This window comes from Amphiura filiformis, chromosome 7 (assembly GCF_039555335.1).
Source record: "Amphiura filiformis chromosome 7, Afil_fr2py, whole genome shotgun sequence".
Taxonomy (NCBI): domain Eukaryota; kingdom Metazoa; phylum Echinodermata; class Ophiuroidea; order Amphilepidida; family Amphiuridae; genus Amphiura; species Amphiura filiformis.
This window is the reverse complement of record NC_092634.1, coordinates 38138691-38149603: the sequence shown is the minus strand read 5'-3', so window position 1 is coordinate 38149603 and position 10913 is coordinate 38138691. Positions and strand designations below refer to the sequence as shown.

Sequence of the window (10913 nt, the reverse complement as noted above, 5' to 3'; positions counted from 1 at the left end):
TATTGTACTCATCTATACAGGGCAGCTACATATGGCAGCTATTGCACTTGCCAACTTCAAGCACTGAGCAGTCGGCATGCGGAGTGCGTTTACAGTTCTACCCGAACGGGTCCGTGTACTTATGGGATATCTTACCTTTGTGTTAAAATTAGTCCGAGTTGAATCGTTTGAGTTCAGTGAACATCAATAGAACGACAACGTAATTATTAGCGTGAAACGGTGATAGTTTTGCTGTCTGAGCATGTACGTGCGTTAAGTCAAGTTCAATACAGCGTGTGGGTGCACCAACAATTGAAGTAAAATGAATGGTTTCATATTTCATTTGTTTGGTAGTATGTGTGGAATATACCATGTATATCTTAGGCGGAAATAAAGTTTTGATATTATCACAAAGTAACAAAATAACATTTTTATACCACGACAGACGACTTCTGAAACATGCAAACAATTCACCAGGTACAATTCACTTTCCGTGTCACACGACTCGATTGTATTGGACAAAAGCTCAAAATTTGACACAAATGTTTGATTTTTTCAAGAATCCATAAACATAAATGCATCAACAACAAAAAAAAAAAAAAAAGAAAAGAAAGAAACTGGAATGAGCGTTTTGAGCGATTCGACAGTATCTTTGTGGGACATGAGAGCACATCATTTTTTGAAATTCACGATATAATACAAATTTTATGACAAATTATTTGATATTTTTCGCATTTTTGTTAAAAAAAGTCCTCGAAGTAAATTTTATAAATCTAATGACATATTCTTAAAGTGTATGTAACTGGGAGGAAAAGCTGACGATCTATAGAAAATTTTGACCTTTCATATTGAAGATATGGATTTTTTCCGCCAAAAGACCTAATTTTTTAAAAATGTTTTGGGGAAAAAATCCATTTCTTTAATACGAAAGGTCAAAATTGTCAATTGATTGTCGGCTTTTCATCCAACCTACTGTTAAATATCAAAAATATCAATTTTTAATCATTTGCCATAAAATGTGTATTACATTGCGAATTTCAAAAAATCAAAATTATTTGATATCAGAAGCACATTCTTCGTATTCAGAATGCAATTCGATATGTCTGATGTGCTCTAATGTCCCACAATACTGTCCAAACGTTAATACCCCATCCCTTAATATTCTTAAAAAGCCGGGATTTTATAAATGTGTTCAAAATATACACTCAATGAACATTTTCTGGCATGTATAACAATAGATTATGCACACTGGTCATGCACATATTCTAATTAATAGGCCCTGGTCAGCCTAATTCCAAAAACAATTCGACGTAGAAGTGACGTAATAATCGGATTAACTAATAGATGAATACAATTTTTGAATATATAGCCCCACTGTGATATAGCCCTGCACTATATCGTTCACGCGGTACCTTTGCATTGAACCATAGATGTCAAAGAAATACTGAGATAAGATAAGTATCTTTGAAAGGAGCGGTCCGGTATTGTATTCAATCTATGATTGCAGACATGTACAGGCGATGAGTGCAACTTGCTTGTAGTGCATGGCGGTATATTCAAAATGTGTATTCATCTATTGCTATGGTAGTCAATCCGATTATTACGTGACTTCTACGGTGAATAGTATACCTGCAGAATGATTGACAGCTGTTTGAGTCATGATTAGGTACTAATTCCATTCATGGTACTTCCAGTGGTTGTACCATTATGAATGGAATCTACAATAGATTACAAAAACATTTAAAAAACCGCTTTGTCTGCGAGTTACAAACTGTAAATTAAAGACTTGAATCAAACTATTGTATACCGTAAAATTCCATCTACAAACAATATGCTTATGAGTGTTTGTTTGGTTTATTTAGTATCAAAGAGGCGAAAGGCACTCATTCTCCACAAAAAACATTACAATAGATTGTACAGCCACCTGTATCAGCATAATAGTTGCTCAAACTCCAAATAATGTTTTTGTAGAAGGTGTCTGCATTTCGTCTCTTTCGTCAAAAACAAACAACCAAAACACTCATTTAGAGACATTATGCTTGTAGATGGAATTCTGCGGTATTTTCAGATTAAATTGTTGAAGAATTGTAGTAGCCGGCAGCGATACCACGGACACTGATGTCACAGCAAGTACAGAATGATCCACCAAATTTTATTACAATAAAACAGTCCCAGTACAGATATAAGACGGGTTTTATTCATTCACAATTCAATGAGTAACCTCGATATAATAAAGATGAAATTGCAGAATCAGGACACCTTGTATGTAATTAATATTTTTCCCAGCACTTTTAAATTTGACACAATCAGTCTCAGTTTTAAAACATGTTAAAACGAATTTACAATTTTATATGTTAAGACAGGTTACTGTGCTTATTTTACATGTAAAGACATTATTGCGTTATACACAATAATTATTTTAATAATTAAAACACTTAAAATATAATTTTAACTGATGAAATGTTTAGTATCAATAATGTTGAGGGTTAGTTTTCTGAAGGTGTTTTTACACAAACTGAGTACGAAATCAAAATAATCGATTTAACTTTTACTAAATCTCTTGAAAATTTGCTAAAGACTCTCAAAGCTCAAAGTAATCATACTATAGAGCCTTTTGACCGTAGCAATCCCTAAATACTATACCCTGAGAACCGTTAAAGGAAGTGTCCGGCAATCACAACATTATGTCTAATATTAGGCATATCACCTCAAAAATAATCGCAGCAGAAACATGTTATTTAATGTTCCTACATTATTGAGCTTTATTAAAGCATCAAAAATCAAAAAACAGAATTGAAATCGGTCAATGCATTGTGACGTAGTGTCAATTTAAAGATGCTCGTAGATGGAATGAAATCCTGCCACAAATGGCTGTAATGACAAAATTGGCACATTTTAAGATTTTGAAGGTATATTTGGACGCTTGCTTGAAAAAGCAGCGTTAATTTAAATATCACGTGTTAAATGCATATCTTTCCTGACTTCGTTACAGAAAACAAAATTAAAAAATCTATCATTGAATAATTATAATAAATTAACCAAATATACTATTTTAGCAATTTCGGCCAATCTGCAGACAAATTAAATCTCAAAAAATGACTAAGTTCAGCTAATTAATATGCAAAATTGATGCCAATAGAAAACCGTACATGATATAAAGGTGCGGTTTTTTTGCCCACATATGTATACAAAGTTCTTTCAATTGATAACAAAAAATACACAAAAAGTAATTAATTATGCAAATTAGGTAATTACAGCTAATTATGTATTTATGATATTATTATGCAAATTAGGCATGAGTAATTTTAGGTTTTTTTCAATATTTAATGAACGTCTGTTCATTCATCATAATTTTTTAAGTATGATCCTGTTATGAGGTTGAATAAATGAACTGCAGTTAATTATTTAAAAACAATACAAAAAAATAAAAAGTTTGACATTTTGACGGTGTCTGGAATATAATTTTCATTTTTACTGTAAACATGGTATGTGTCACCATTACTCAAAGCCAAGTCCGAAAAGTAAAAATTAAAATTCAGTTGCAATGAGACTTTAAATTAACATTTTGTCATCTGGATTAACATGGGAGGATAATCGGTAAAAGCAAAAGCCTAATACTGTACCGCGTATACAAAAATAGTATGGCCTTGGACACACACAATGGCTTAGAGCTATTGTGGTTTGGAAAATTACTCCCTAAAAATATCATTGATTAATGTTTTGCTTCAACTACTTTTAGGGAAGTGTTTCATTCGTTGTCGACGGAATTAATTTACATGCTAAGAAAGATTAGTATTTCAGCTAAATGGTGGTAGTTCCTTTACTTCAATAGGCCTATATTTATTGATTTATGAGCGATCTTCAAAAATCCATAAAAACAGGCAGTAGCTCTTAAACAAAACAATTTTTTTATTTAAGGATCCGATGTTAGCCTCGGAAAGGCTTCACACACCATATATTAAAAATTTAAACAATTTGGATAAATGAAGCATATGAAGAAATTCATTTATCGACATGGATGTTTTCTAAAATTGGCCAAATTTGAAGCGCGCCCTTTTCAATTCACTGTTATGCTTGCATGCACAGTGTAGCAGAATTATTGTGCAGCCACTGTGACATACCTACTAATATGTTAGAAAAATAATTATCAAGCACGAATCACATGGTTTTATTTAACACAAACTCATATTAACCATAAAAACGAATAAAAACAGCCATCTCTCAACACGCGATATTCAAAATCCTCGCGCCGAAATTGTTTAGAGCAGTGACGTCCCAATAATTCAATAAAGATTGACGACAAATGAGCACAAATGACCATGTGATTCGTGCTTTCTAATATATAAGACTTAATGTTGTGATTACCGGACACTTCCTCAGTGACCTACCTGCCGGCCAGGTAGATCACTGGGTTTAAAGCATTTCTCTGGATTTAACGTCTTTTAGGGATTGCTACGGTCAAAAGACCATATTTATCATGACTATAAACCTCTTGCTATATGAAGAGCTTATTTTCAAACCGTGTTAAGGGATCTGGAATGAGCGTTTTGAGCGTTTCGACAGTATATTTTGTGGGACATGAGAGCATATGTAATGGTGCATCCTACTGAAATTATAATACCTATAGCATCATAACCCATTGCAATATCGCACAGGTAAATCAGAAACATGTGTTTGTGGACTTAACACGGTTTGGAAATAAGCTCTTCATAATATAGATCTACTATGAGACTAAATCTCGAAGAGGAAGTAAAGGCAGTAAAAAGGCATCTGCTATTGCCCTCATTTTCATCAGACCATTAATTGATTATATTATCGGTACGATCGGTATTCACTTCAGGAACATCACTCAGAATAATCATAAGAATATGTATTTGCATAAGTATTTTCTTCCTTGTGTTCGGTTTTGCCTACTTCAAATTCCGGCGGCAAGGAATACATTTCATCATATGTTATCGGTGTGTCCATTTCAGGGGTAGAATCATATATGACGTCGTTCTGAGGTGGTGCCACATCAGCTGAGACTTTGTGAGATTCTTTCGGATACATTTCCATTGCGTTAATATATGGCTGTTCAAGATGATCTTCGTATTCCGGATTGACATCAGACTTTCGTTTGGTGTCCAGGTGTTGTCTATCAGTGTTAGTGGTATCTTTGCTGGTGCGCACTCGTTTCCTTAATGAAGACAATATGGGTTACATGCAAATTAGCTCAAATTTTGATACTTTTCCTGGTTTAGTCATCTTAGAAAGTATAAGTAAAAATAAGATTAAACTATTATAATCTGATAATTATCTGATTATTTTCTACTTACAGAACAAAACACTAGAAACTACCAATGGATTCGCGCGCGATGAAGCTGGTCAATACATGCATCACCTTCCACATAGCTTTTGTGAATATTATTCAAACCGTTTCTGCATGCTGCACATGATGAAAGACTTTGCAACTAATCATCTACTATATAAGTCCACTACCACCTCGCTATATCTTATTTAAGATGATATTCTTTACGTCCTTACCAGATTACGATGGCCAGTAAAATGAGAAAACAAGCTGCAATCACTCCTCCTATTATAGGTGCAAGACCTAAGATTGTGAAAACGAAAAGAAGAAAATCATGAGTGAAAACAAAAATAGTAATGAGCACATTATTTAATTATGTTCCTGTGGACGCTTGAAGCCTCTATGGAAATAGAGTGAGAGCAACATGTGTTAGCACTGGATTCCATACCCATATTAAATATATAATAATCTGACACCATAATATGCAAATCGTAAATTGCTAGAAAATAACTATTGGAAACCTTTTTTGTTATGTGTCCATTACCATAATTGCAGATAAATTTAAAAGACATATATATATAATGTTCATGCAATGGCTTTCGTAGATACCTTTCATGTTAGCACTGCATAAAATCTACATAATGATAATGCTATAAATTCAAGATACTCATTCAATATTAATTATATATAAATGGTTATACTGATAACAATAGCCTTGAAACAGTGTGAAGGATTTGAATACCTTTTATGGTCACCAAAGGATTTGTTACGTCAGATGTCGTTTCATTAATTCCTGTCACAGATCCGGATATTTGAGAATTGCTAATGGTAGATGGTGTAATTGTAGAAGATCCACCTGAATGTAGCAATTGATTAAAAACAAAAAGATTTTTGAATAACGGCAATTTGTGGCGGATCAGAGGAAGCATGACTTAGCGGTGTTTGCACTCAATTATTGGGACAAATAAAGCTGACACACAATAATAATTGTATGGTTCTATAAAGGAGATTCCAAGGTTTGGTATAAGGGGTGTCATTTTCGCCACATATGCATGCTGTTTCTCTTTAGGAGAACGAAATCCACATTTACGCTGGCAAAAATAGCAGCAAACTCGAGAAAGAGCACTACTTCTCAAGTTATTTGAGAGATTGTGATTCTTACGCCAACGCATTGGCAAAGCTAACGTATGTGTACTTCAGTTAAATCAAATCAAATCCCCGGGTTCAAATCACTCTACTGCCCGGCTCTACGGTGACTGACTTTCAATTGGCTGAAGGATTTTTACACAATCTCTGAACTATTTAGGCCCGGTTCATACGTTTCATTCGATGTGGAATATCCGATGCAACAAGTAACCATTATTTAATCTTCCGTTTCAATCTAGATACAATCTATTTCACGTCATGTTTATCTTTGAACATGTTTGGTGACGTAAAATCGATAATATACTTCCACCAGATATACGACGTCAAATATACAATGATGTTTCGTCAACAAACACTTGTTACAGATTAAGATTGATCGAAACAGATTAAATACCGAATACTTGATGCACGGATACTCGACGTCGAATATATGGAGTATGAATCGGCCCTAATATAGCAAGGTACGTAACCCATACCTTGACAATTCATCTCAGCTTCATCTTCACTTTCACGTCGTGTACAATCATTAACTCCATCACATAGCTGTGTTTTATCGATACATCGGCCATTGTTACATTGAAACTTAACCAGTGTATCACAATTACATGTAGCTTCAGCTTCATCAGTACCGTCAATGCAGTCAACTAGACCGTCTTGATCATGTTTATCGCATACCCAATCATCTAGAATACAGCTACTGTTATCGCAGAAGAAATCCGTGTCTACAAAGCATGTTACTCCTGTATAAAGAAATCGTATAATAAAAATAAAAAAAAACACGCCTAGACGTTGATTCACAAGCCTCAGCTCACTTTACAGGTTATCGCTGACCAATACATCATTCCATAAACCATTTAACAACAATTCAGAGACTTTGCTGCTTCAAGAGCGCACATCCTAGACATTCCACAAATAACCTTCGCAACCAGGATCAGCTCCCGTACGAGTTACAACGAGGCAATTAGCAGTAAGTTCCTTGTCCAGGGGAATTTAAAGCTAATTCAATTTTTCCAAGAGAGCGTTGGCACCGCCAAGGTTCGAACCCGCAACCTCTTGCACCATTAGGCCAAAAAAAAATTGTTTGTTTGTCCTCCACAGCTTTGAAAGAGGATGTGCGGGCGGGCGGATGTTTTTTTTTTTTTAATTTTTTTTTTCGGATTTGGCGTATTTCTGGACCTTACTAGAGCTAAATGCTACAATCATTCATGGTGACTTAAAAAAACCAACATTTTGTTTCTTTAATATGCAGTTAAAGTTATAATTTGTGTTCATGTGATAGTCTTTTAATGATTTGGTGGGCTTTTTTTAATTTTCAACCATGAAAGATCTTAGCATTTAGCTCTAGCTAGGTCCAGAGATACTCCAAATCTGGAAAAAAAATTGAATTTTACTTACTTTTATAAAAAAAAAAATTGAAAAAAAAAATATTGGTCAGGCCTTCATCTGAGGAGCGGGCGGTGGAGGACAAACAAACAACTTTTTTTTGTGGCCTTATCCTCGGCAACAATGGGCTATACCAGTTGAAGTTCATAAACTCCCTATGGAAGACATTGTCTTAATCTTTTGTGATGTCACATACCCATATGGTAACTTTGACCACACTTTTTAACCTTATCCACCCTTAACATTATACTTTTTATAAAACCCAATATATTGACCATCTAAATTCAGAGGTGAAATGTTATGTTTAGTCGTCGGCAAAATGTATCCAACATGATTAAGATGCGATACCAGAATGAGTGCAAAAATGAACACAAAGTAACCACAGTTTACGGTAATATTTATTACTAATTATCTGAACTTTTGATGGTGTACTTGTACATGTGGTAAGTGCCACGGTTTTTTAAAGAAGCATTTTCAGGAATGTTGGTGTAGCGATGCCCTTTCACATGTCCATTGTTGGTGGGTTTCAGCAGAGACAAATACGCTCAAAATACAGGAATTGTACACATTTTAGCAAACTTGTCCACAAATATGCGGCCAATGCTGACCAAATTGGGTACTTTTGGGAAAAGCTGGTATATCATGATTCTTAAAATGTACTTTTATACGAATAAGTGTAGACAAAGTCAGATTTCAAGATTCTTCATGGAACATAATCCACTTCACGGGTTATGTTTTAGTATTGGTATTCGTCAATACGCGAAACACAATATATCTGTCCTGGTATACGAAACAAAATATTAAACCTCGGATATAGACATAGAAAATAAATGGTAAAGCGGCAAAATCGTCACACTTACCATTGATGCTTATTTTGTCTAATGCAATGTAGCCGAGACCGCTTCCAACAACAGCTTCAAACAAGATCTAAAAGTAAGAAATAACGTTTATCAAGATTGTTTACAACGAAACGTAAGATACTCTGCCTCTGAGGAGACATATCGTTTTCGTGTATGTGGGCGGGGAAGTATATTTGCATGATTGGTATTGTGTGCAGTAAGGTACGTACCGCAAATGTATTCTAAATATTTCATTATTACTATTTTGTTGTGAAACAGTTGAGAGTTTCCGTTAAGGGGGTACTACACGCCTCGATAAATGTGTGTCTGTTTTTTGCATTTTTCTCAAAAACTAATAACACAGTGGTAACAAAAGTTACGTATTTTATAGGGTCAAGGAATCCAATTATTACACACGAATTTCATTAACCCAAGCCAAGCGGCTCGTTATTTATGATAAGAAATAAGGTACCGCTAAGATGTACCTCATTTCCGACCATATATACTGAACCGCTTGTCTTGAGTCACTGAAATTTCGGTGTAGTAATTTTGTTCCTTGCCCCAATAATATACATAACTTTTGTTACCAGTGTGTTATTATTTTTTGAGAAAAAATGAAAAAATAGTCACAAATTTACCACAGGGGTGTAGTACCCCCTTAAGATACAGAGTTGATACACTATGGCAGAACGGTCAAGTGCGCTGGGCTTCAGCGCATAAATCCAAAAACAATAAACGCGAGTACGCTAATTGCGGTCAGCGAATAACATGTACGCATCGTACATCCACTCCGCGTATTAGCTGAAACTCGTAAGTGTTATATATACCTGAAAGGCGCTTGATGGGGCAGTATTCAGCGGTATTTGTACCACACTCCACCTATCGCTCTGGGCTTCTACAACCCTAATAAGTTCGTTGTTTCTTGGAGCCTGAGAAGTAGGCCAATCCTGTGCTCTTTCACATCCAGGACGCAGATAAACACTGAGAGATCCTACATCACTCCCGTATATGAAGTGGTTAAACCGTAACGAAATGTCTCTGTTCAATTGATCGTTGGGTTTGTAACATGAAGAAAACAGGAACGCATTTTCGCCTTCATTGGCATTGTCTGTCTGGTACAGTAGGTAGCATTCATCTATGATGCCAAAATTCAAAAATGAAGATGTTTTACATAATAATTATTGCTTTTGTTAAATTCTACCGGTACGATGTTGATGTTCTCTCCAAAAATAATACAATCAACGGTAAAATATTAACGTCAAAACGTTACTTTTCTGAACTAATTGCCGTTCTCCTATTATCTGACTTTGATATTACATTTCACAAAATTTGCAAATAAGAGAACTATATATATATATTTAAATATAATACGAACGACAACGGTAAAATATCTACTTTACAATGAATTGACTTTAAAAAACAACCCATCAGTATAAGCTTACCGGTAGTGTTAGTACCCGGATTTGCTGTGCCTGGCATACCATCTAAAGTTGCAGACGTTACAATCCAGTCATGATGATCTACGCCATTAGGCACATTGTCGTATCCATATGCACAAGGATGCTCTGGTAAGATTCCTGGACAAAGTGTGACAACAAGACAATAATACAAGTGGCGTGCGCAAGGCGGGGACCTCCCCAAACTGATAAGTTGGGGGGGGGGGGGATGCAAGCAGTCGAAAAATTGTGGTTCACTTATTACGGCAAGAGGAGCGAGCCGAACATTTTTGAACAGTCGGGGGAATCGAGACCCATGCCTCCACCCACAAACTTTTGAAAATCTGCACACAAACGCCACTGAGTAATACAGTAATGAATGATATGATATTCTTTAGCCCGAATGCCTCTGCCGACACTGTCTACGATAACGGTGAATATTGCACTGTCAGCACTTAAGAAATTTGCTACTCTACAATATGATAAATAACCTAATGTTTTACATTAATAAAATAATTAAACTATTAATAACATACCAGATGAAGACTGAATAAGATTTGAAAAAACGAAAAGAACCACAGACATCAACATGGCTTGTTTTTACTTTTACCACTATAAATAATGTTGACGTTTGTCTTCACAAAGGCAAACCTTAGTCGTAGGCAGAATGGAAGATCATTGTAAGCGCAGTAGAGCATAATAGCTGCCATTTGCAATATTTCACTAATGTACTTACTTTTGATCAATATCACGCAAAGAACACCAACTACCTGTAAAGGTGATAAGTTGGCTTAAACGCCATCAAGAAAGTAATACAGAATATCAACAATTTACAATGAGGGG

General features: G+C 35.2%; 1 protein-coding gene across 2 annotated transcripts; it reads right to left on the bottom strand.

Annotated features, from left to right (window-relative positions):
- Nucleotides 1–4542: 4542 nt before the first annotated feature.
- On the bottom strand, nt 4543–10881 carry LOC140157121 (uncharacterized). Of its 2 annotated transcripts, none has more exons than XM_072180198.1 (8): nt 10607–10737; nt 10077–10211; nt 9462–9769; nt 8656–8722; nt 6889–7152; nt 6009–6122; nt 5503–5569; nt 4543–5155 (listed from the first exon to the last, which is right to left on the bottom strand). In XM_072180198.1, exons 1-8 carry the CDS (start codon nt 10659–10661, stop codon nt 4825–4827), a joined length of 1341 nt encoding a protein of 446 aa, XP_072036299.1. In that variant the 5' UTR covers nt 10662–10737; the 3' UTR covers nt 4543–4824. The 2 variants fall into 2 exon arrangements, with proteins under 2 accessions (XP_072036299.1, XP_072036300.1); XM_072180199.1 differs by lacking the exon at nt 10607–10737 and adding an exon at nt 10807–10881 and having other exon boundaries at nt 4545–5155.
- Between the last annotated feature and the right edge of the window lie 32 nt (nt 10882–10913).

Bases quoted from the DNA above. Each gene is read 5' to 3' on its own strand.
- LOC140157121 (XM_072180198.1), bottom strand. From the start codon at position 10,661: ATGTTGATGTCTGTGGTTCTTTTCGTTTTTTCAAATCTTATTCAGTCT. The intron at 10,212-10,606 runs GTATGTTATTAA...CACTTTGTCCAG, and splicing joins TCTTATTCAGTCTTCATCTG to GAATCTTACCAGAGCATCCT. The intron at 8,723-9,461 runs GTATATATAACA...TCTTACTTTTAG, and splicing joins CCCCATCAAGCGCCTTTCAG to ATCTTGTTTGAAGCTGTTGT.